The 22664-nt window shown below is 53.2% G+C and overlaps 1 protein-coding gene across 5 annotated transcripts; it reads right to left on the reverse strand.

Annotated features, from left to right (window-relative positions):
• Positions 1-842: 842 nt before the first annotated feature.
• On the reverse strand, positions 843-21614 carry SMG9 (SMG9 nonsense mediated mRNA decay factor). 5 transcript variants are annotated; one of them, XM_058529491.1, is made up of 15 exons: positions 21344-21614; positions 19245-19292; positions 18209-18364; positions 15490-15564; positions 15105-15369; positions 14910-15007; positions 13171-13283; positions 9884-9995; positions 7857-7952; positions 7340-7425; positions 4211-4317; positions 3349-3456; positions 3053-3181; positions 2580-2724; positions 843-1360 (listed from the first exon to the last, which is right to left on the reverse strand). In XM_058529491.1, exons 2-15 carry the CDS (start codon positions 19245-19247, stop codon positions 1282-1284), a joined length of 1572 nt encoding a protein of 523 aa, XP_058385474.1. In that variant the 5' UTR covers positions 19248-19292; positions 21344-21614; the 3' UTR covers positions 843-1281. The 5 variants fall into 5 exon arrangements, with proteins under 5 accessions (XP_058385474.1, XP_058385475.1, XP_058385476.1 ...); XM_058529492.1 differs by lacking the exon at positions 21344-21614 and adding an exon at positions 20919-21123; XM_058529493.1 differs by lacking the exon at positions 19245-19292.
• Between the last annotated feature and the right edge of the window lie 1050 nt (positions 21615-22664).

The raw sequence follows: 22664 nt of genomic DNA on the forward strand, positions 1-22664 counted from the left end.
CCTTCTCTTCACTGGCCCCACCACCAGCGGCATGGGGGGTGGGGTTGGTGGGTCATGGACAGATGAGACTCAGCTGATTGGACCGGAACTGACTACTTTACTGGAGGGTAGAGTGGCATGATGTGACAGTCAGGACTAATTTGGGATGGGTGAGGAGGCCAGAGCAATTTGGCGACATACTTTGAGAAACACTAAACTACGATTATGTACTGTACTTAACCATGCAGGTGAGAGTAGGTACTATATTGAACTGTTTGGTGTATTTAACTTAGGGTAGGTACTGGATTTAAAGGTACAGACAATTTTTAAGCAAGAGTAGATGAAGTTTATAGAGGAAGCAAGCCACCATGCTTAATCGACAGTAGGCGTGGTGTGTAAGGTAAGGTATGAGTATCTGAACAAGGGTCGGACCCTTGAAGGGGGAGTACCATATTTAACTAACATCTCTAACTCGGCATGTGTTCTATGTTTTAACCATGTACTGAATTAGGCATTTTATCTAACCAAGCATTCCACCAAAGGTGGGCACTGTCTTCAAGCGAGAGCAGATGACACGAGGGTACTCACTGCATTTGGCCAAAAGAGGGCACGCATTTTCCCATCCATAACACATAGATAGAGGCTTGCTGTCACCCCAGGGAACAGAACACTGTTTCTAAGGGCTTCCTCCTTAGCAGAGACTGGTCTTCATCTGCTCCCGACAACTCTATCACCTACAGCGGATACGCCCCTGCAGGAAGTTCATTCAGGCTCCAGTGGTGGCCCCTAAGGGCTTGGACCCAAATTTGTCCTGCTTCCCAGGACAGCACGTTGGGGAGAGGGCAGAGGAACACCAGACAGGCTCGCCTGACTGTTTTTATTCGAACCACCAGATCTGCCCCAATAAGGAGCTCCCCAGACCCTGCCTCACCTGACAGGAAAGGGCCTGGAGTCAGGGGAGAGGGACCTGCTGCTCTCAACCCTGCAGAGGGAGGTCAGATGGAGCTGGGGCTTCCTGGGGACCCTTCAGACTCCTCCCTCTGCCTGTCCCTGGGGGGCACTGAGGATGGGCTTCCCCGCCCCAGGATGGGGGTGGGATCTCAGTCAACCCCTGACCAACACTCCATGCAGGGTTGGGGGCCTGGCCCTGGACACATGTCTCCAGGCGAGGAAGTTGTGGTCCCTCGTCCATCAGGCCTGCTGCCACTCTCTACCCCACTGAGGGGGAGGACATACGTGATCCTTCGTCATCCACTGGGGACCCAGAAGGGGGTTCCCTGCATGACATTCCTCCCCTCAGCCTCAGGCCAGCAGGCGGCTGTACTCTGCCAGGGCAGAGGACTTCTTCACCCCGTCCCAGATCCGGGCAGCGTAGTGAAACCTGAGAGAGAAGATCAACAGTCAGAGCGGCCCTGGCTGGGGCCCACCATCCCGGCACAAGCCCTGGCCAGGTGGGAAGACTGAGGCCTCATGTACGATCTGAGGTGTGACTGAGCCTCTCAGAGCCCAGTCTCCTCGACTGGGATCCAGGGAAGATGCTAACGCTGATGGGAGGTGGCCCTGATTCTCCTACCTCCCTGGGGTAAGAGAAGGTGAAGGGCCTTCGCTTGGACTAAGACCTCAGACCCCCATCTCCGAGTCCAGACTTCTTCCCACTCCACTCAGTGTTGGCCTTGGTGGGGTCACGGTTCTCTCTCTACCCGCTTCCAGTCTTGTGAGGATCAGATACGTCTAACAGCTGCAGAACCTTTGACCTCCCACATCCTCTCGCCGTCTCCACTGGGCCTGGGTTCAGACCAAGCAGAGAAGCAGAGTTCTAGCCTCCCTCGCCCTGCACTCACGTGAGTGGCTTTCTGGTGCTGGGTTTGCCCTCCCTGCCCCTTCTAGCCACAGCCGACTACAAAAGACCCCGGGGAACCAAGCCAAAGGCTGCCCCAAGCCAAGCTATTTCTCCTTCAAATTTGTTTCTCTTGGAAATTAGAGGAGGCAGACCTGGATCTGTGGCAGACGTGCTGTGGGCTCTGGACACAGCAAGTCATGGAAAGCTAGGGCTAGGGAGTGGTGCCGGGCCCTGTGAGGGCAGGGTGGAGAAAGCCAGCTGGCAGAGGAGGAGAACAAACGGACGGGGACAATCAGGCTGCTATCAGTGAGTGCTGGAGAATGCAGCTCCTGTGGTTCCTGATGGCTTTCCAGTTTCCTCTGCTGGGAGGCTACGCTTTCTGCACTCAGGGCCTTAGAATAAATCTTTAAGCTTAACAGGGCTCACTGGTCCTACTCCTCGCAACCAAGTGACACCTAACCACAGGTGTGTGACCTCGTTACGTGACACTTCCTCTCTTAGCCTCAACTTCCCCACTAGTCAAGTCGGTGGTAAGAAATACATCCCACTAGCTAATCAGGAGGATTCAAAATCACATGAAAGAGCACATTGCCTGACATGGAAGAGGCGCTTACAAGATGGTAGCAACCATCAATGTTCCAGAGAGGAAACAGATCTGGTGAGAAGGGGCTTAATGAGGTCACACAGATCCCTCAGGAGTGCCTTCTGTGTGCACCAGGTTGGGGCACCTCACCTTGACCCCGTCTGCCAAAGCTCTTACCAGTTCTTCTCAGTGAGGATTGTGTGTGACAGCTGTGGCCGGGCCATGGACATGACTTGGCTCCGGAGCTTGCTCACCAAGGACTGGAAACTGGGGTGGCCCCGGTACCCCGGAAGCAGGGAGAAGAGTGGGCTGGAACCAGGTCCTGGAAAGTAGAGGCAGGGAGGATAAGGCGGACAGCCTGCCGAGAGAGGGCCTTCCTCCTGGTGCACCAGCGTCCTGAGCTTCCAGGAGCACCTCCGAGTGTGGCCCTGGCCCAGCTCTTCCTGTACTTCCACGACTCTGAAATGCACTCCTAAGAAAGGGTCCAAGCATCTCAGCGACAGGCCAGAGACTACCCTCAGAGGTGGATCTCCCAGCACAGGGCACCGGTGTGTCAGTCACCCCCTAACCAGGCTGGGCCTGTCTCTCCCTCCAGACCAAGGAAGGACCTGTCTCCCTGTGGACCAGACTCCCTTGAGGGGGAACCACACCTGCTCGGGGTGGGGTTTCACTCTCCGCTTCACTGTCCATGAAGGGCACCAGGAACAAGTTGACCTCAGAGTCCAGGAAGTCCGGGGGGAGCCCAGGGAAGACGTTGCACTGTAACATGGAGAGAGTACCTGGAGGAGAGAACCCATCAGCCTGCAGGTACCATGTGCAGGGCAGGGGGAGGTATGCACATGATGGTCGGGCTAGGGCCAGGAGACCTGTCTGGGGTCTGGGCCGCGGACTGGATCAGAAGTTAGGAGACCACTGGGCAGCTTGGGGGTGGTTCGGGGACCCTCACCCTTGTAGCGCAAGTGGGAGTGGGCCATGAGCTGGTCGATCATCAGGTGCATCTGCCGCAGCTTTCGGGGACAGAAGTCTTCTCGGCGAGCTTTGTTCTGCAGGAAGACTGGGCAGGGGGAAGGGATGGGGCCCTGTCAGGCAGTTTGTGCTCAGCCACGTGCACTCCCCCTTGTCACCCTAAAGATCTGCCCTAACCCCTGAGTTCAGATCATGGTAAATATTTGTGTGACATGTAACTGCACTTTAGCACCAGGCCCTGTGCTGGGCGATGCTGGGACCCAGAGATGAGTCAGATCTGGTTTCTGCCCTCAAGGAGCCCACAGTATGATGGAAAAGACAAAAGAGGAAGATGGCTGTGTGATCAGGAGTATGACAGAAAGAGGCACCAGGGGCTTGGCGGGCCCAGAGGAAGCAGGGAAGACCTGCTGGGGGTGCATAAATGAACCAGATCTTTGCTGAAGAGCAGTGCGTCAGTAGGGCAGAGCAAGGACAGAGCAGGCCAAGGCCTGGCATGTGCAAGGGCCGAAAGAGGGAGCACAGGGTACATGGGCCAGCGGGTTGATTCAACACATCCTGAGCCCCATGCTGGGAGATGCCAGCAACAACAGGCAGACTTGGATCCCCAAGAGGCTTCCATTTTGATCAAGGAGCCAGACCCAGACTCAGGGGTCATGCCCTCACTGGACAGGGTGGGACTGAGGCAGAGGACCCTTAGAGGAAGCAGCTAATCCTTTTTAACTTCCCTCCTTACAATTCTCAAAAGTGCTCCTCCCAGCTCCCCACTTCTCTGGAGCACTCCTGGTTTTCACCCCTCATTCTTCCCCCTGCCCCCACCCCCTGGCCCCTAGAAAGCCTCTCACCCAGGTGGGGGTAGTACTCAGTGCCTTCATCGGAGCCTGAGGAGCTGCTGGACTCGTGGCTGGGGGATGGGGTGGAGGGCTTCACCATCTCTGCCGTCTGGAGGAACCTTGGGGTTTGGGGTGAGAGGTTGGTGCTGTGGCACTGGCACCCCATATCTCACAGCATGGGGGAGGGGGCTCCTTTTGCAGATCTGATGAAAGCAACAGCCACACGCAGAAAAATGCCACACACACAACAGATTTCTCAGACAATTTCAGGGAGTTCAGAGACAATCTTCTCAGACACCAATCCATGGACCCATGTCAACTGTATGCATTCTTTTTTTTTTTTTTTTTGAGGAAGATCAGCCCTGAGCTAACATCCATGCTAATCCTCCTCTTTTTGCTGAGGAAGACCGGCTCTGAGCTAACATCTGTTGCCAATCCTCCTCTTTTTTTTTCCCCCCAAAGCCCCAGGAGATAGCTGTATGTCATAGTTGCACACCCTTCTAGTTGCTGTGTGTGGGACGCGGCCTCAGCGTGGCCGGAGAAGCGGTGCGTCGGTGTGCACCCGGGATCCGAACCTGGGCCGCCAGTAGCGGAGCGCACGCACTTAACCGCTAAGCCACGGGGCCGGCCCAACTGTATGCATTTTTTAATGAGCTTATGCTACTAAAAAGAAAAAAACTTTATTTTTTAGAGCAGTTTTAAGCTCATAGCAAAACTGAACGGAGATTTCCCATAGACCCCCCTGCCCCACACTTGAGGACCCTCCCCCACTATCAATATGCCCCAGCCGAGTGGGACATCTGCTACAACTGATGAACCTGTCACACATCACTGTCACCCACAGCCCATAGTTACCATCTGGGTTCACTCCAAGTGTTGTGTATTCCATGGGTTTTGACAACAACGACATGTATCCACCATACAGAATCACACTGAGTAGTTTCACTGCCCTAAAAATCCTCTGTGCTCCACTCACTCACCCTCTCCACTCCTCGTCTTTTTACAGTCTCCATACTTTTGCCTTTTCCAGAATGCCATATAGTTGGAATCATACAGTACAGTAGCCTTTTCAGATTGGCTTCCTTCATTCAGTAATATGTTTTTAAGGTTCCTCCACGTCTTTTCATGGCCTGATAGCTCATTTCTTTTTAGCACTGAATAGTATCACATTGTCTGGATGTACCAGTTTATTTATCCATGCACCTATCAAAGGACACCTTGGTTGCTTCCTAGTTTGGGCAATTATGAATAAAGCTGCTACAGACATCTGCAGGTTTTTGTGTGGACCTAAGTTTTCAGTTTATGCTATTTTTAAAATTTTTTTATTTATTTATTTTTTCCCCCGAAAGTCCCAGTAGATAGTTGTATGTCATAGCTGCACATCTTTCTAGTTGCTGTATGTGGGACGCGGCCTCAGCATGGCCGGAGAAGCTGTGTGTCAGTGCGCGCCCGGATGTGAACCCGGGCCGCCAGCAGCAGAGCGCGAGCACTCAACCGCTAAGCCACGGGACCAGCCCAAGTTTATGCTATTTTTAAATAATTTTTCCAAATACGTAAAAGTCAAAAAAATTAACCTGTTATCTGAGGAAAGGGATAATAGGATCTGATAAAAGCTATAGACACATTCTCCTCATGCAGACACACAGACAAACATGCTGTCCACAGTTTCAAGGGGCTCACCTGCTCTGAGAAGCCCACCTGTAGGCTCTGGCTTAAAAAGAAGGCTCTGCCACATGCCAGCCCGAGCCCATAACCCCACCCAAACATGCTCCACAGTGCAGTCTGTTTTATCTGTTTTCTTCACACCTGTGTCCCCAGCGCCCAAACAGCGAATGGCGTATATAAATGTTCAACATTATCTGTCATGTGAATGAATTCCAACAGACAATGGTGGTAGGAGGGGAGGTTTCAGAATTAAGTCACCGAGATCTGGTCACGACAGTGGCTCCCCCAGCAAGTCATCGTTAACTTGTCGGCCAGCCCCAAAACTCACCCCGTCCCCAGGGTTACTAACACGAACAGTAAGCTCCCACTGATCAAGTGCTTACTGTGTACTGGAAGCTTTAAATTCTTTAACTCACTTAATCTGTATAAAACAGTCTGCCTATAAGAACTGCGGAGAAAGAAGCCACTCGCCTAATGAGAGCTGGGATTCAAACTCAGGGCTGCCTGACTTTGCAGACATCTGCTTCCTCCAGCTCAGCACTCCCTCCCCGTGAGCTCCTGTTCCTTCCTTCTGCCTGGGCCCTGTGCCCAGGGCTGCTGGCCTCCCCACAACTATTTCCTGGGGCCTGAGGCCAAGAGGAATTCTTGTAGGCACAGGGTTGAGCCAGTCCTGTCTGGTGGCATTTCTGGAACCTCTAGCTGCTTCAGGTAGGACTCCTGCCAGATCCTGACTCCCTCCCTTTTCCTGCCTGCCAGGGTGCCAACAGGATGGTACACATGCCTGGAGAAGATGGACAAGACTCTAAGGACCACACAAGCCAGCTCCTTATGCTGCTCATTCAATAAATTTATATTAAATAGCTACCTTGTACCAGGCACTGTGTGAGGCACTGGGGACTCTGCTTTCCTGGGGCTTATATTCTAATGGGGGAGATAGACCATAAAGAGGTCTACAATATCCTATCAGGGAGTGATAAGTGCGATGAAGAAAACACAGCAGGGCAAGAAGGGGACAGTAACAGGGATGTTATGTTAGATGGTCATGAAGGCCTGAGGTTGACCTGAAGGATACAAGGGAGTCTGAGATCTGTGCGAAGAGCACTTCTGGCTAGTGGATGAGGAGTGCAGAGCCTAAGCTGCACGAGGAACAGCCATGAGGCCACTCCGGCTTTAATGGAGGGAGTGAGGGAAAGTGGTGGGAGAGAAGGTCAGCGAGGTGACTGGAACCAGATTGCACAGGACCTTGTAAGCCACGCTGGGGAAGACTTGAATTTATTCTGGGTGATGTGTAGAGTCAGTGGAGGGTTCTAAGCGTGTACGTGTGTTGAGGGAGGGGTAGGTGGCGGTGACCCACTCCACCTTACATTTTAAAAGGGTCCCTGTGGTTGTTGTGTGGTACCTGTGAGACCTGGGTAAGTGACTCAGTCTCTGGGCCCCCGTCCCTGGCCTGGCTCCCCCTCCCTACCGGCTCCTCACCTGTACAGACTGAGGTCTGTGAACCAGTCCTGGACGACAATCACCACGTGGCAGACCGTGAAGAGGAAGGCAGCAATCTGGAGTGACTGAGGGCAGGCAGGAAGGGACAATAGAGTTGAAGGTCCCCTCTTTCCGGACTGGGGCCCCTGACGCCAGGACTCAGCTGGGGGCACAGCAGGGCCAGGGCCTCAGAGCCTTTAAGCACCTACTGTGTGCCCAGACTGTGCTGGCACTTCCCTTACAGCCCATGCCTAAACCGGGCAAGGTAGGAATGATCCCCTCCGTCTTACACAGGTGGACACTGAGGCTTGAAGCAGAAGGGGCGGGAGATGACTTTTTTGAGGGGCAGAGCCAGGAGTTGAGCCAGATCTGACTCTCAGTGCTGTTCTCTTCCTGCAGCTCCTGGGGCACCCAGGACTCTCAGGAAGCAGAAACTAGGTCAACCCCCATCCAGCTCCCCATCACAGATCCTGCGGGGCAGGGTACCCTTAGCCCTGGGGCTGGCTCAGCCCCTCACCTGCATCTCCACATAGGTGTGAGGCAGGTTGTACTCTGGAGGTAGCTTGCGGTCGTTGTTGATGAGGTGGTCCAAGATGGAGGGACTCAGGATGGGCTGGGGCAAGGAAGAGAAGAGGGAGTCAGGGAAGGCGCTGGGTGTCGGGATCCTAGGGGCCACGGCTACCCTGGTTCCACATATTGAAGGCACATACACTGTCCCCCTTAGGACAAAATAAGGTCAGAAACACAGGCAGTCTCTAATCAGTACAGCGCCGGTCAGCAGGAGAAGGGGAAAGGAAAGTCTCGAGGCAGACTCCCTTTCCCCAGCTCCTTTACAAATCATCACTGCTCCCCAGTGCCCAGGCCGAGAGAGAAGAGCTCTCCTCGTGCTGATAAATTTAACACGCACTTGAGTGAGTCATGTCCCTTCAAGACCCTTTTTGTTGTTCGTTGTTTCAAATGCTTTCAAAACTTTGCTAAGATAATTACTGAGGTCAAAACACAATGACTAGTGTGAAAACTGGCGAGGATTTAATAATCGCATCAGTGGGTGTAAAAGAACCAGTGGTGAGCTCATCACCTTTTCTTAAAGGAATATTCCATGTAAAGACGGGAAGAGCTAAATTAGCCTGATAGTCTATCGACTTCCTACTGCAGTGAGTGGAATTCATTAAGAAAGAGGCTTTCCCAACTGCTCACTTTCTAAAACTCCAAGCACTGCCGTGTTCTGTTCTGTCTTAATTTCTGTTCTGCCCCACATGGGCCTCTGACTTGGCTCACAGCCACTTCTGCCGGTCTCTAGGTCCCGGTGGTCCTTGCACAGGGCCTGGCACACTGGTCTCATGACACATTAGTAGGTTTTCCACTCTCCATGTCACCAATGCCCGCAGTAAGCAGAACACTATTCCACTAACATTCAGGGAGCACCAACTATGGGCCAGGCCCTGACCCACAGAGCCAGGGCCCCTTCCTGCAGAGCTCCAGGCAGGTGGGGGTGGGAGCAGGACATAGGACTCAGACTGATAAATCCGTGCTGCGTGCAACGGAAGGTGGACTTGGGCACTAGCGGGTGCTCAGAAGAGGGGAGGGCTTCGGGAGGAGGCAATACCCCAGCGGAGTCTTCAGCGAGGAGAAGGCATAAAGGCAAGGGGAGGGAGTGTTCTAACGATACCGATACTGACGGCTAAGAGTACTGAGTACTTACTTCCTGTGGGGTGCCGTCCTTAGGACCTGACTTCTGTTAACTCACGGAAACCTCACAAAAACCCCCCGAGGTAGGCAATATTATTTTTCCCACTTATGAAAACCGAGGAAGAGGAATGGAAACGTTAAATAACTTGGCCAAGGCCATACAGTCATAGGGGGTTTCAGACAAAGGGAACAGGATGAGGAAAGCCCAAAGGAGAGAGAGACCATGGCGAGGCCTCGTGGTGAGTGTGGTGGGGCTGGTAATCACACTAGAGAGGGTGGGAGGGAGGGAGTCTGAAGGAGGCAAGCCACACAGCCTGAATGCCAGGCTAAGGAAAAGGGACCTCACCTGAGAGCAAGGGAGAAGCTGAGGAAAGCGGACAAAATGCATGACAGGTCAGTTCTAACGATAGTGACAAGCCTGAATGCTAACCACGTGCCAGGTCCTATGCCAAGCACTCTGCCTAGAACGTTCCACTGAATCCTTGCAACAATCCTATGAGGCTGCGTACAATTATCATCCCCCATTTACAGACGAAGATACTGAAGTTTAGGGGAAATTAAAACTTAAAGTGACCCAGCTGGTAAGAATTAAAGGCAGGATCTGGACACAGACCAACTCCAGGGCCCACACTTTTAACTACTTTGCTAGAAGATTCTTTAGGCTACTGTGTACACAACGGATTGGGGGAGGGGGACAAAATTTAACAAGAAGAGACTAAGGGCCAAAAAAAAAAGACGACTTGCCCAAGGGCACCTAGCTGGAGCCACATGGAGTCCAAGCAGGGTTCTGGCTTAAACACATTCAAGGATGGAGCTGAATACGGCATGCAGGGTAGGGCAAGCAGAGGTTGGCACCTGTGTGTCCAGGAAAACAATCCGCTCTTGAGTAATAAAGAAGTCAATGCCACTGGTCTGGTTGCCCCCTCGCTCCTTCATTTCGGCGCTCTGGGCCCGGAAAACATACGCCCTGTGGAGAAGAGCAGGTAGGGTGCGTTAGCAGTCTGGTTCTCAGCCTCTGATGCCTCCAGAATGTGACCTGTAAAATGAGACAAGGTTCCCTGCCTGCCCATGAGGCCTTCCATCCGAGGGCCCTGCTGTCTGGGGGGGCTATGTTTTATACCCTGTGACTCCACCCCTACCCATAAGTAGATATGTTCACTCATTTAACGAAGTCAACAGACTGAGGTGTTTAAGAGCAGGGACTTCGTCAGACCGCTGGGATTCGAACCCCAGCTCTGCCTCTTCCTGGCTATGTGGCTTTAGGCAAGTTCCTCAATCTCTTTCTCCTCAGTTTCCTCATCCGTAAAATGGGGATAACAATAGTCTCAAACCTCTTAGGGTTACTGTGTGGTTAATATACGTAAAGCCCTTAGAAGAGTGCCTGACACACAGTGATAAATAATTGCTCACTATTAATTACCAAGTGTACCTGTATGATATCCCAGGCACTGGACAAACAGCACTGGCCACTCTCCACACTCACAGGGAGAGGCTGTTTGGTGTCCTGGTTCCTAGCTTTTCCCTTGTGAAGTGAGTCTCCCCCATTTCTACCTGTGATAGATGATGGGGACACGAGAGCAAAGCAGGCAGAGCTTGGCCTTGCCCTAAACCACTGAGCTCCACTGGGTCACTCTGTGACTTGGACAAAGCGATTTTCTCTCTTTCAATCTGTAAAACCAGGACAATAGTACCTGCCTCTCAAAGGGTAACTCCTACCTCCCTGAGATGCTTTGTAGGTCATCTGACACAGAGCAGGCGTCCTCCTACTTAACAAACACTGCACTGAAGACCTAAGTGCCAGATACCAGGATGCTGCAGTGAACCAGAAAGACAAAGTCCCTGCTTTCATGGAGCTTCTGGCCTAGCCCACAAATCAACAGAATCCGTCACTGTGGGCATTAGGAAAAGAGGTGTGTAGGGCTCCAAGTGGGGTAACTGAGTCGGTGGAGCTGGGAGGGGCTGCCCTAAGAGGCAAGTGACAATGCTGAGGGTGAGAGAGAAAAAGGGAGTTAATTAAGCAACTTTAGTTCACTGAAAGGGGAAGTAAGGGGGGATGGAGGATGGAAGTGAAGACTATTCTGGGGAGATGGCGTGAATGATGAGACCAAGACCAGTGCGGTGAGAGCAGAGACAGCAAGGGGGGCAGGGAGCAAGGAGAGGGTACACAGGCCTTTGTGGGGCACAGCAAGGAACTGGGGCTCTGGCCCAGGAGCCTGGAAGCCCCTGAAGAGATTTAAGCAGATGAGTGGCAGGACTGGATCTTGGTTTTGAAAAGCTCCCCCTAGCTGCTGTGTGGTGAGGACTGTGGGGTGGAGAGTGGATAACGACTCACAGGCCCAGCACTCCAGGCCTCCCTCTGCCTCTCTGACCTGACCTCCCACGACTCCCCTTCTTGTCTCTCCACGGCCTCCATTCTGCACACACACCGGGCGAGCTCCCACCGCAGAGGTTCACACTTGCCATCCCTCCGATTGGAATGCTCTTCCTCCACTGAGTCTGCTTCTCCTCAAATGTCCCCTTAGTGAGGCCTGCCTGACCACCCCATTTGAAATTGTAACCCAGCCCCGAAGCCACCACCCTATAATCCCTTCCCATTTTATCTCCTACCATGCCAAATAAAGTATTCATTAATTTTCTTTACTGTCTCCTCCATTACAATGAAGGCCTCATGAGGACAAAGATTTTTGCAGTTTTGTTTATGTTGTATCCCCAGCACCCAGAACAGTGCCTGGTACATAGTAAGCACTCAATAAATACTTGCTGAAGTGAACTAAAGCAGGGACACCAGTTAGGAGGCTCGTGGCATCCTCCCGGACCAGGGAGGTGGGCGTGGAAGAGAAAAGCAGATGAATTATAATTAGGAGGTAAAACTTATGAGATCTCATGACAAGAGGTGGTACCAAACACCACCATGCCACATGCTGACATGGCTCAAAAAGACAAGCGAGGCTAATCGGCTTCTCTGGAGCTCAGGAATCTGAACCGAGAGCCACAGGGAAATTGTGCTAGTTGGGGGTGGAATCTGAGATGGAAAGAATGCTATCCGAGAGAGCCAGAGTGGTTCCAAAGCAGAGCCAATCTGAGTTGAAGTCATGAGTGAGAAGAGAGGGATGGAGCCCACCTGGGAGGCAGAGCAACCTCACAGCCTCGGTTCTAGCGAATGTATGTATTCCCACAACAGTGGTTCCTGCCTGTTCTGGGTCTCCACCAGGCCCCGCGGAGATCTGGTGGGAACCATGGCCCCCTTCTCTAGGAGAAACGCCTGACTGCAGATGTGTGTACAATTCTGCATGTGCTGCTGGAAGGTTCATGGACCCCTGCAGGCCCATCCGTGGAGCTCAGGGTAATATCACTTGCTTTATAAGAAAATGAACCCTTATGTTTCTCCGATAACCCCCAGCAGCTACTAGCCCTTTTCACCCCCCATTTTGAGTCTTCCTTACTCAGACTGTACGTGTCCGCTACTCCCTAATCCCCGCCTTTCTCCCTTTCCTTCCCTCCCTCAGTTTTGGGCCCTAGTTCTTCAGCTCCATCTTCCCCAAATTTTCTCCTGCGACTTCATCCTTCATCTTCACGATTATACACAGTCCTTACTCAAGAATGCAAGACTAAGGCTGGTCCAGAACCCACGCCCCACGTCCAGGTCTCTTTCCTCACTCTATTTCCCAGGCACATCAGCCACATCCTGTGGGCATCTGCTCTGTGCCAGGTTCTCGTTAACGTTTTCTGATCTTATCCCATCCTCCACAAACCCACTCTACAGATGAGGAAATGAGATACTGGGAGGCAAAGTGACTCGCCCAAGGTCAACTAGCTGGCGAGGGGCAGGGCTGAGACTGAGGTAGGACTTAATGAACGTATCATACCAGTTCCTGGCTGTACCATTGTACCATTTCCTGGGACAAGGCAGGAAGCAAAGGAGGGAGGTACAGGACTGGTGACCTTGGAGCTACATAAAGAGCTAGTCTAGGCCCTAGTCATCCTCAGCTGATGAAGACACTGAGGCCAACAGAGGGGAAGCAACTTCCCAAAGCCCTTTGGTAACATCATTTGTTGCAACACCCAGGCCCACCTTTGCCTGTCCCAGGTGGGTGCCCACCTCCCTCCTGGCCTTCCACACCCCGACCTGATGCCCCCCTCACCTCTGGTCCTCCTCAGGAGTGTTGGCTGACAACAATGACATGACCATGGACTTGCCTGTCCCCTGGAGGCCCAGGACACCGACCACCAACACATCGGTCTGATCCAACAGGTACTGTGGGAAGATGCAGGAAGGTGACCCTTAGGAATCTGTCAGTTGCTGGGGTGGGAGTGAGGTGGGGGCCCCAGAGACTTTTGTGGCTCGTCCACCTGCCTTGTCAGATATGAAGAAACACTTCTATGGCCCCAATCCTCTAAACTGGACAAAGGCCTCTGTATGTATGTGTGTGTGTGGTGGTGGTGGTGGGGTATGTGGAATGTTCTGGACACAAAGAACAGCATTTGTAAGAGCTCTAAAGCAGAAAAGAGCCTGGCGTGGTCAAGAAGCTAACAGGAAGTCAGTGGGGCTGGAACACGGTCAGCAAAAGGGAAGCTTGACCTTGGGGAAGAGAAGGTGAGTGGCACAGGAAAGGAAGGACAGATTAAGAATCAGACTGGGTAAGCGAGGGCTACTGGAGCAGACTCCTGGGAGGCTTTGGCTTCAGGCAGCGGGGGAAGCATGAGGAAGGGAGGGGTGTGTGGGAGGGGGATCAGTCTGCCCCGGCTCTTGTCTGTGAGATTTAGTTAGGAGTCCTGGAAATTCCTGAGACCTGCACCTCTGGGCCACCAGCTCTGCTGACTTCCACCACCAGGTGGCATAAGAGACCCTCCTAGAGGAAAACAGACACGGCCTCAACTGTGGCTGCTGCTCCTTACAATCAATCACCTGGAGAGCTTTATTAAAAAAAAAGAAGCCAACCTAGACCTAACTTTAGACATGTTAAAGTAGGGTATCTCGGGCTAGCCCTGTTCAATGTGGTAGACACGGACCACATGTGGCTATTCAAATTTAATTAAACTTAAACAAAATAAAAAATTCAGTTTCCTCCGTTGTACTGGCCGCATATGGGGATACATGGGTAAGTGCTCAATAGTCACACACAGATTAGTGGCTACCATACTAGATGGTGCAAACACAGAACATTCTCGTCACTGCAGAGAGCTCTACCTGACAGTGCTGAAGGGCAGGGCCTGGATACCAGCTCCTTCTCTTTTTTAAAGCTCCCCAGTTGATATCAGTGTGAGGGTGGACAGCAGCAGGGGCCAGGTAATAATGGGCCCGGCATGCTGTCCTAATAAGTCCAAGCTGTTGCAGAAGAGGAGGGCACACACCCAGGAGAACTGCAGCAGGGGCGCGATGTGACAGTCTTGAGGGGTAGAGCAGCAGAAGAGAATAAATGAAGACTGGGAGAGTGGAGGTAGGTATGACAGTCCAGGAATGTGCGGTCTGAACTAGAGCTGCTGGGATGGAGGGGGCACCTCTAGGGAGTGACATTCAAACCAGTAAACACCGGTACTGCATGGGTTTTGACCAATCAGGAGAGGGAATGGAGCAGGGCCCAGGAGGCTGTCCTGCTGTGGGGCGGTGCAGGAGATCCCAGGCATGGGGGCGGGGGGAGCAGAGAGTACCTCTTCGCCAGGCAGTATCAAAGTATTTCAGTACTTTACCAACCAGCACAGCTGAGATGGTGTCGGCCACTGAAATTTGGCCCTGGCTAGGTGAGAACTTTCTGATCCATTGCTGCAAATGCCTGAAAGCCATCTCGTCTGGTGTTGCCTACCAAAAGGCTGCAGGTAGGGGGTGGAGGAGGCGAGAGTGCGGGACCTGGGGAAGCTCAAGCAGGGAGAGACCCCCCAGTACCTCAATGGCACTGTCGCACCAATTCATCTGATCATCCACCAACTTGATGCTGTGCTTCATGCGCTCTGGGGGCAGGAGTTTGGCCTGGCCCACGACAGCTGGAGACAAGGGAGAGCAGGAGACAGCGGACGCGGTGAGGGTCTGGGTGTGAGGGGGTTCTAGCTCCCAACCAGATCCTGCCCGGCCCCAACTCACGGTCCATGGCTGCTGGTGCGGCAGGGCCCATGCCCCGGTTCTGGATCTGGTACACAGGCTGCGTGGGTCTCTGCCCCTCCTTCTCCCCCTTGGATGGCGCAGGGGCTGCAGGAGGCGGCGGGGCGGTGCCTTCGGGGGTTGAGGCATTCGTAGCAGATGCGGGCCCTTTCCCCTCCTCCCGTGGTTTCATGAGGACGATGGGCTTCTCCAGAGGACTTGGGGCAGGAGGGGCCGCAGGGGCTGTTGGAGGTGGTGGCTGCTTTGACTATGGGAGTGAGAAGGCACCCATCAGTGGGAGAGATCTTGCCCTAATTGCTCCCGGCCTCCCCTCCCCTTCTTTTCGGCCTCCCTTCCCCTTCCCTTTGGAAGATTCTTCCCTGCTCACCCGCTCAGCTGGAGGTTTTGAGAGGATGATGGGGGTTTTCTGCATGACCGACGTGCTTGTCTCTTCGCTGGCATCCTGTGGTAAGGGAGGGCAGTTACTCAGGAATGGCTCTCCTGGCTCTCCTGGCCACTCCTGAAGGCCTTTATGTGCCCAGTTCTATTCTAAATGCCTCCATGTATAACTCCCTCAATCCTCCCAACAACCTGATGACACAGATACTATTATTATCTCCATTTTACAAATGAAACTGAGGCACTGAGAGGTTAAGTGGCTTGCCCAAGGTCACACAGCCAATAAGCAATGGAGCCTGCATTTGAACCCAGGCAGACTGGCTCAAGAACCATGCTGTCAACCACTCTGCTCAGCTGCCCAGATGGAAGGAGCTGGGGTTCTGGAGCTAGACAGATCTTGGTTCAAACCTGCCCTGCCTCTTGTTGGTTGTGTGAACTTGGAAAGGAACCCTCCTCATCTAGGTCTGTTTCCTCATCTGGCGAATGGGGACAGGAACTCCTTCCTCACAGGACTATTATGAGGTCCAAAGGAGAAAGAACTCCTACACTGTCCCTGTGGCTCTGACGCTGCAGGTGCCACTATCTGAGAGCTGCTGGAAGCACCAGCTATCCTGACCCTCTCCTCCCCAGCACTCTCCTGCACTAGCCACAACCTGCCCTCTTCATGCCTCTTCGGACTCACCCCTACTCTGCTTAAGAAAGGGGAGAGAGGGCCGGCCCCGTGGCTTAGCGGTTTAGTGCGCGCGCTCCGCTACTGGCGGCCTGGGTTCGGATCCCGGGCACACACTGACGCACCGCTTCTCCGGCCATGCTGAGGCCGCGTCCCACATACAGCAACTAGAAAGACGTGCAACTATGACATACAACTATCTACTCGGGCTTTGGGGGAAAAAAAAAAAAGGAGGGGGATCGGCAATAGATGTTAGCTCAGAGCCGGTCTTCCTCAGCAAAAAGAGGAGGATTAGCATGGATGTTAGCTCAGGGCTGATCTTCCTCACAAAAAAATAAATAAATAAAAAAAGAAAAAAAAAAAAAAGAAAGGAGAGAGACCTGAGCGTGAGTCCTGTGCCTTTTCTGGTTCCTTGACTAACCTCGGGAGAGTCTCGACCCCTCACTGGGTCTGTTTCTTCACCCATATATTGAGGACACTAATTTAAATCCTGCTCACTTCACTGGCCTCTGGAGAAGGACAAACAAAAGGATGACATGACATTGCTTTGGAAAGGACAGTCGTGCGAGAGCTGTAGGAGAGGCTGTGGGCTTCCAGGAGGCCAGGGAGGAGTGGACGATGCCAGGACAGAGGCTGTGGGCAGAGATGACGGACAGGATAGGAGACATATTCACGAGGCACATGGACAGCATCGGCGCCTGACTGGCGCGGGGCGGGGCAGGGGAGGCGTCTAGGATGGGCCCAAAGAGCTGTCATTGATACTGGGAGAAAGAGAAACGGCAGGAAGATGCTGAGGTCAGCAGGGGACATGGAAGTTGTGAGGAGTCCACTGGCCAGTCAGGAGGCGGCCAGAGCTCAGAAGCACAGTCAGAGACAAAGACAAGACATTTGGGAGTTGCTTGTGCAGGGCCTGAAGCTGAAGGTGTAGGAAGATGGTAACATTCCCCAGAGGATGTACGTGGAAGGAAGACAGACTGCGTGATCTCACTTCTGCTGCGACCCAAGGGAAGGAAGAAGCAAGCACTGAGCTCACGGTGAATAAATTCTTCTTCACGTCTGCAGTTTTATGGCTCAGAAACGGGTCCAAACTGTTACCTTCTTCCACCCCACCTAACAGCTCTCACAGGCGGGCGGGGCCCCAGAGAAAGAACCCAGGGCAGGTTCAGGCAGTAAGGGACCTAAGCACAGAGGAGCAAGGCGGAGCCTGGGCCACATGGAGGCTCTCGACTCCCAGGCCAGGACGCTCGCCAGCACGCAGAATGCTGCTGCACGCAGGGCTAAGTTGCACTTGGGTTCAAGTCCTGGCCCCAAAGTTTATTGACTCCATGACTTTTGGTAAGTCCTTTCCCTTCTGAGGCTCATTTTCCTCAGTAGTAAAAATGAGACCTATCCTAGGTCCGACTTCATGGGGCAGCAGTAAGAGTCCAGCAAGATCAAAAGGATGCACAGCCCTTTGCGTAGTGCCAGCGCACTGCATGCTGCTCGATAAATACAAACAGTTGCTGTTATTATTATACGACTCTTTACACACGAGCTTTTGGCATCTCTCAGCTCAAATTCTCCAATGCCAATTTCATTTAGTGAAATTCCAGGTTCCTTCCAAGGCCTGCCAGGTCCTCTGGGATCTGGCTCCACTTACCTCTCAGACCTCATCTTCTATCACTTTCCCTCCTTCCTCATCCACTGCAGCCATACCGGCCTCCTGGCTACTCCATGAACACAACAGACATAGGCCTCAGGGCCTTTGTATTTGCTGTTCTTTCAGTCTAGAAAGCTCTTCACTCAGACTTCGTCACGGTTTGTTCCCTCACCTCCTTCAGGTCTCTACTCAAAAGCTGCCTCTTCAGATAGGTGGTCCCTGACCACTCCATCTAAGACAGCCCCCTTTACGTCAACCCTCTCACTCCACGAGGGCAGCCAGTTTTGTTCACAGACACATCCCCAGCAGCCAGACTCGTGCCTGGCACATGGCAGGTGCTCAACAGAATTTGTGGAACGAGTGGCTGCATGAATGCTGCCCTCGGGCCCCGCCACTCACCCGTCTCTCTCTTTCCCACGGTGCAATGTAGTCCCTCTCCCGACCGCCAGGCCCAGAGAGATTCTGGGGGCCGCCAGAGCCGGGCTCCTTCCACCGTCGCCGCCTCTCTATTCCGTAGAGCCCAGGCTGACTGTGTCCAGACTCAGACATGGTCACCTACACAGAGAAAGACCTTGACTCTGGGGTGAAGAGAGTCTTCACACTCAACTTGCTTCACTCTGGACTATAAGAAGGCACTTTCTTTCAAGAGAGCTCTGTAGCTGTGGCAGTGACTGTCAGCTCCTCCCAAGATCCATTCTTCACTTCTTCCAAAAAAACAAAACCCTCAGTTCTGAGCTGGGTATGTGGCTATCTAGAATACACTTCTCAGCCTAGTTTGCAGTTAGGTGTGGCCATGTGACTAAGCTTCTTCTGGTCAATGGTATGACACCAGAAGTGTGTTTTGGCAGTTTTCAGAAATTTTCCTTCACAGTCGCTGGCACATGCCTTTTGTCCCTTCCTCCTCCTGGGTGGAAGGAATGTGGGTGTGGAGGCTGGAGCTCAAGCAGCCATCTTGGACTGTGAGGCAACTTAATGGAAGGAAAGCATGGTAGAACAAGATACAAGGTTCGGGGGGCCCCTGTTAACCTCAAAATATCTACCTCTGGATGCAGAGAGAAACAAATACACTTCTTTCTCTTATGTGCAGCACAAACTATTCACTACTTTGTCCCAACATAAACATAACTCACATGGGCAGGGTCACATAAAAACGGGACATTCTCCATCCCAAAATGCAGCAAGACATTTCCTTACAAATCAGTAATATGACCCTCAGTCTGACAAGTACTCTTGATTACCCACTACTGGTGTACGTGGGGTGAGGGGCTCCAGCATTCAAGGGCCTATTTTCATCTGGTGTCCCTCTACATTTCAGTGTCTGTGCACCTTCCACTCCTGACGGTCTGCCACCCCTCACACTCCAAGGTCTCACCAGTGTTTAAATTAATCTAAGATGTTATAAAATGTATGGCTACCTATATGACCCACTCCCTACCATTTAAGTCTCTGTTTACAGGTCCCTAGGGAGCTTCCCCATGTCAACCTGCAAAAACAGAAACCAGTTTAAGAGGCAAAGCATTTATTTGGGATCAAAGAACTGTAATTTGGGGAGCACAAATTCATTAGAAACCCAAATAGCGTCCCCCTAGGAAGTAAAAGTCAGGGGCTTTTAAAGGCAAAGAAGAGAAGTTGAATTACAAAGAATTTTAATTGGAGTGGGAGGCAGAGAGCTAGTCTTGGCTAAACATTGACCATCGATTCTATCTTCAGAAAGTCCACAATCCTCAGTCTCTGTGATCAGGATATCGGTTCTCCTGTTGACTTCTCAAACAATTGCTTGTAAAACAACCCCTGTTTTGGCCCAGTCCAAAGGTTTGGCCCAGCCCAAGGTTCAAGACCGCAAGGCAGTTTCTCTGGAAAGGTGGCTCTGACTCATTTAAAAACGGCTCCACTAAAGTCAATTTTGACAACCCACTGTTTACACGTCATTCTAGGGAAGTCTCAGCGCTTAACTGTCTGCCTGCAGGACCATGAGGCCATCTGCTGCAGCTCAGCGGGCAAGCTGGCCAACTGCAGCCTATGGACCAGATATGGTCGGCCTTCCACTTTTGTAGATAAAGTTTTATTGGAACACAGCCCCATCCATCAATTTACAAATTGTCTATGGCAGCCTTGATTCGATGGCAGAGCTGAGTAGTTGAGACAGTGAAAGTACGGCCTGCAGAGACTAAAATAATTGTTCTCTGGCCCTTGACAGCAAGTTTGCTGACCCTTACTTAGCCCTTAAGTGCCTGTTAAATCGTTCAATGACTCCCTCCACCCCGGTACACAGTGACATCAACCGGTCCCTGTAGGAGACTCTGTCCAGAACTGAGTATCTGTTTACAGGATGCAGGAGTAATTTTGCCAGCCAGGCAGGGGCTTGTCCAGCCCCTCACTGCTCTCCCAGACGTCTCCCCGGCCACAAACTGGGCTGGAGACCGCCTTCTGAGACAGAGGAGCAGGCCTGTTTACAGATGCTTATGGAAATGATTCATTCGGCCCTTAAATGACTGTTTACAGCTCCCCCGGAGAGTCCCTTCCGCGCTTGGGACTCCTCCCCCCCTCGCAATTACATCCCTGTTTACACGTTATTCTGGAGACCTCCCGGGCGCTTAAGCGTCTGTTTTGATGCCTGGATGGGGACGCTGCCCCAGCGTTAGGGCCTGTTTACACATCTACGAGGACCCCCTTCGCATGCACACAAGCGTCCTTCCGCACGTTACTCTGGGCACCGCCAAGTATCCGAGTCTACCGCCCCTGCGGGGAGCTCCCGAGAACCTGAGTCCACCCACGTGCGATCTGGGGACCCCTCATGCTGTCGCCAGGCTCCTCTGGGGATTCCCCGAACACTTACAGAGCCCGTCTGCGTACGTGTGGAGGATCTCCCGACTCTCAGGGTGAGCTCCCAGGAGCTAAGAGTCGAATTACCCACTCTTAGGGGGGGGCTTCCTCAGCCCTTAAGCCTCTCTTCACACGCCCCTTTTGGGGATCTCCCAGAATCCAAGCGTCTGTTACTGGGGGAGACTCCCAATTCCGCCCTGCCTATTTACGCCCACCCCGAGGAAGCACCCCCCGCCCCGGGGCCGCAGCGCCCACTCACACACCGTTTTAGGACTCGAGCACTCACATTTACGTGGATTTACACGGATTTACATTTACAGGCCCCCACATGGGGCCTCCCCTAGAACTGAGGAGTCGACCTACATACTCCTCCGGGGCCTCCCCCGTCAGCAGGCACCTGTTTTCAGGCCTCCTACGGGGAACCCCACAACCTGAGTTGCTGTTTACATCTTCGCAGTCCTTGACGGCCCGCTGACAGCCCCCTCTCAGGGTCTCCCAGAAGCGAAGCCCCTAGCCACACATCATTTGTCTCCTCCCCACCCCACTCCCGCCACCCCGGTATTTAACGGGCAGCTCACGCTCCCTACTCAGTGACGCCCACCCGCCGGGCGCCCGAGAGACCGCTTAACGGTCGAGGAGGGGGCGGGGCCCCGAAGCGCGCCCCGCCCCCCGCCGGTGCGCGAGCCTCGCGCGAGCACGCGGGGCCCTTACCTAAGGCGGCTGCTGATAGGCTCCTGGGGCGCGGTGCGTCGCGCGCTCTCTGCGACCGGGGTGGGGTGGGGGCGGAGAAGTCCCACCACAAGCTACCGGCCTCTAAATGGCGTCTGGGGGGGCTGGGAGCGTCGGGAAAAGAGGGAGAGAGCTGGCACCGGTCACTCTGAAACCGGTCTGGGCACCCCGGAAGCGGCACCCAAGGAAGGCCGCCCCGAAGGAGGAAGAGGAGCAGGAGGTATCGCGGGGCCAAGCCGAGATCAGATCCCGCGGGCTGCTGGCCCCGCGCATGCGCCGCGGGATCGGCGCGCGAGCGCCGGGCCGCGCTTGCGTTGGTGGAGCTGGTTGGCCTCAGCACGCATGCGGGTTACGGAGGGAAGGAGGGAGGCGCTGCTGCTCCGCCTCAATGCGCGTGTGCGTCTTTGCATCTAAGCGTGGGCGTGCTAAGAGGGAGCGAGGGTGGCTCCGGAGATTTCAGGTTCGAGTCCCGCCTCGTCAGTGGTGTTGGCGGGATGCAGTGGGGTGGGGCGGTAGGGCAGAATTTTAGTGTCCTGGGCTGAGTAAGTACTGAAAACACAGGAATGAATCAGACCTGGCGTGTGCGCTGGAAGAAATCCTGGTCTGTGGAGGGAGACGGCTAGGGGATCAAATCACATAGGACAGGGCACAGGTCCGGGTGGACCTTGAATGCGGGCAAGGGCATTCCAGGCGGAGGGAACCCGGGGAGAAAGGTCCACTGGCTTGCAGTCAGAGTTCCCCTGGGGTGGGAGGCGAGGCAGTAGAGGTCAGATCCCCGAGCGCCTCCAGTGTCAGGCTTCATCCTGAAGGCAGTGGAGACGCGGACTGGTGAGGTCAGGACCGCGTATTAAATCCCTCGGGGGCCGCGGTGGAGGGGGATGCGCTCAAGGGTGGAAAATTTAAACGCCTGCGCAGTCCAAAGGGCTCGGCCACTTCTAGCTGGGGCCGGCAGTTACCAATGGGAATGAAAGATTGTTCAAGAGAATAGAGAAATAGATATATAATCATAGATATATAGGTGAATGGAGAATTTAGCATTTTTCATTCGAAATCTTATTAAAAATATATTTTTTAAATTTTTGAACAGGGAATACATGTAGCTTCTGACAAAATGGAGTGCACAATAAAAGTAAGTCTTCTGCTCTGGTTCCCATATTCCATTCCTAAAGCACTGGTTCCCAGTCTCCTTCTGGATCTACTGTCAGAGCAAAACGTTGTCCTTAAGGGCTTGAGTCTGGATTCGCATAAAAGGCTGCTGACCTCGGCCAGGTCCCTTAACCTTCTCTGCCTCTGTGTTCCTATT

Source organism: Diceros bicornis, chromosome 34, assembly GCF_020826845.1.
Source record: "Diceros bicornis minor isolate mBicDic1 chromosome 34, mDicBic1.mat.cur, whole genome shotgun sequence".
NCBI lineage: Eukaryota > Metazoa > Chordata > Mammalia > Perissodactyla > Rhinocerotidae > Diceros > Diceros bicornis.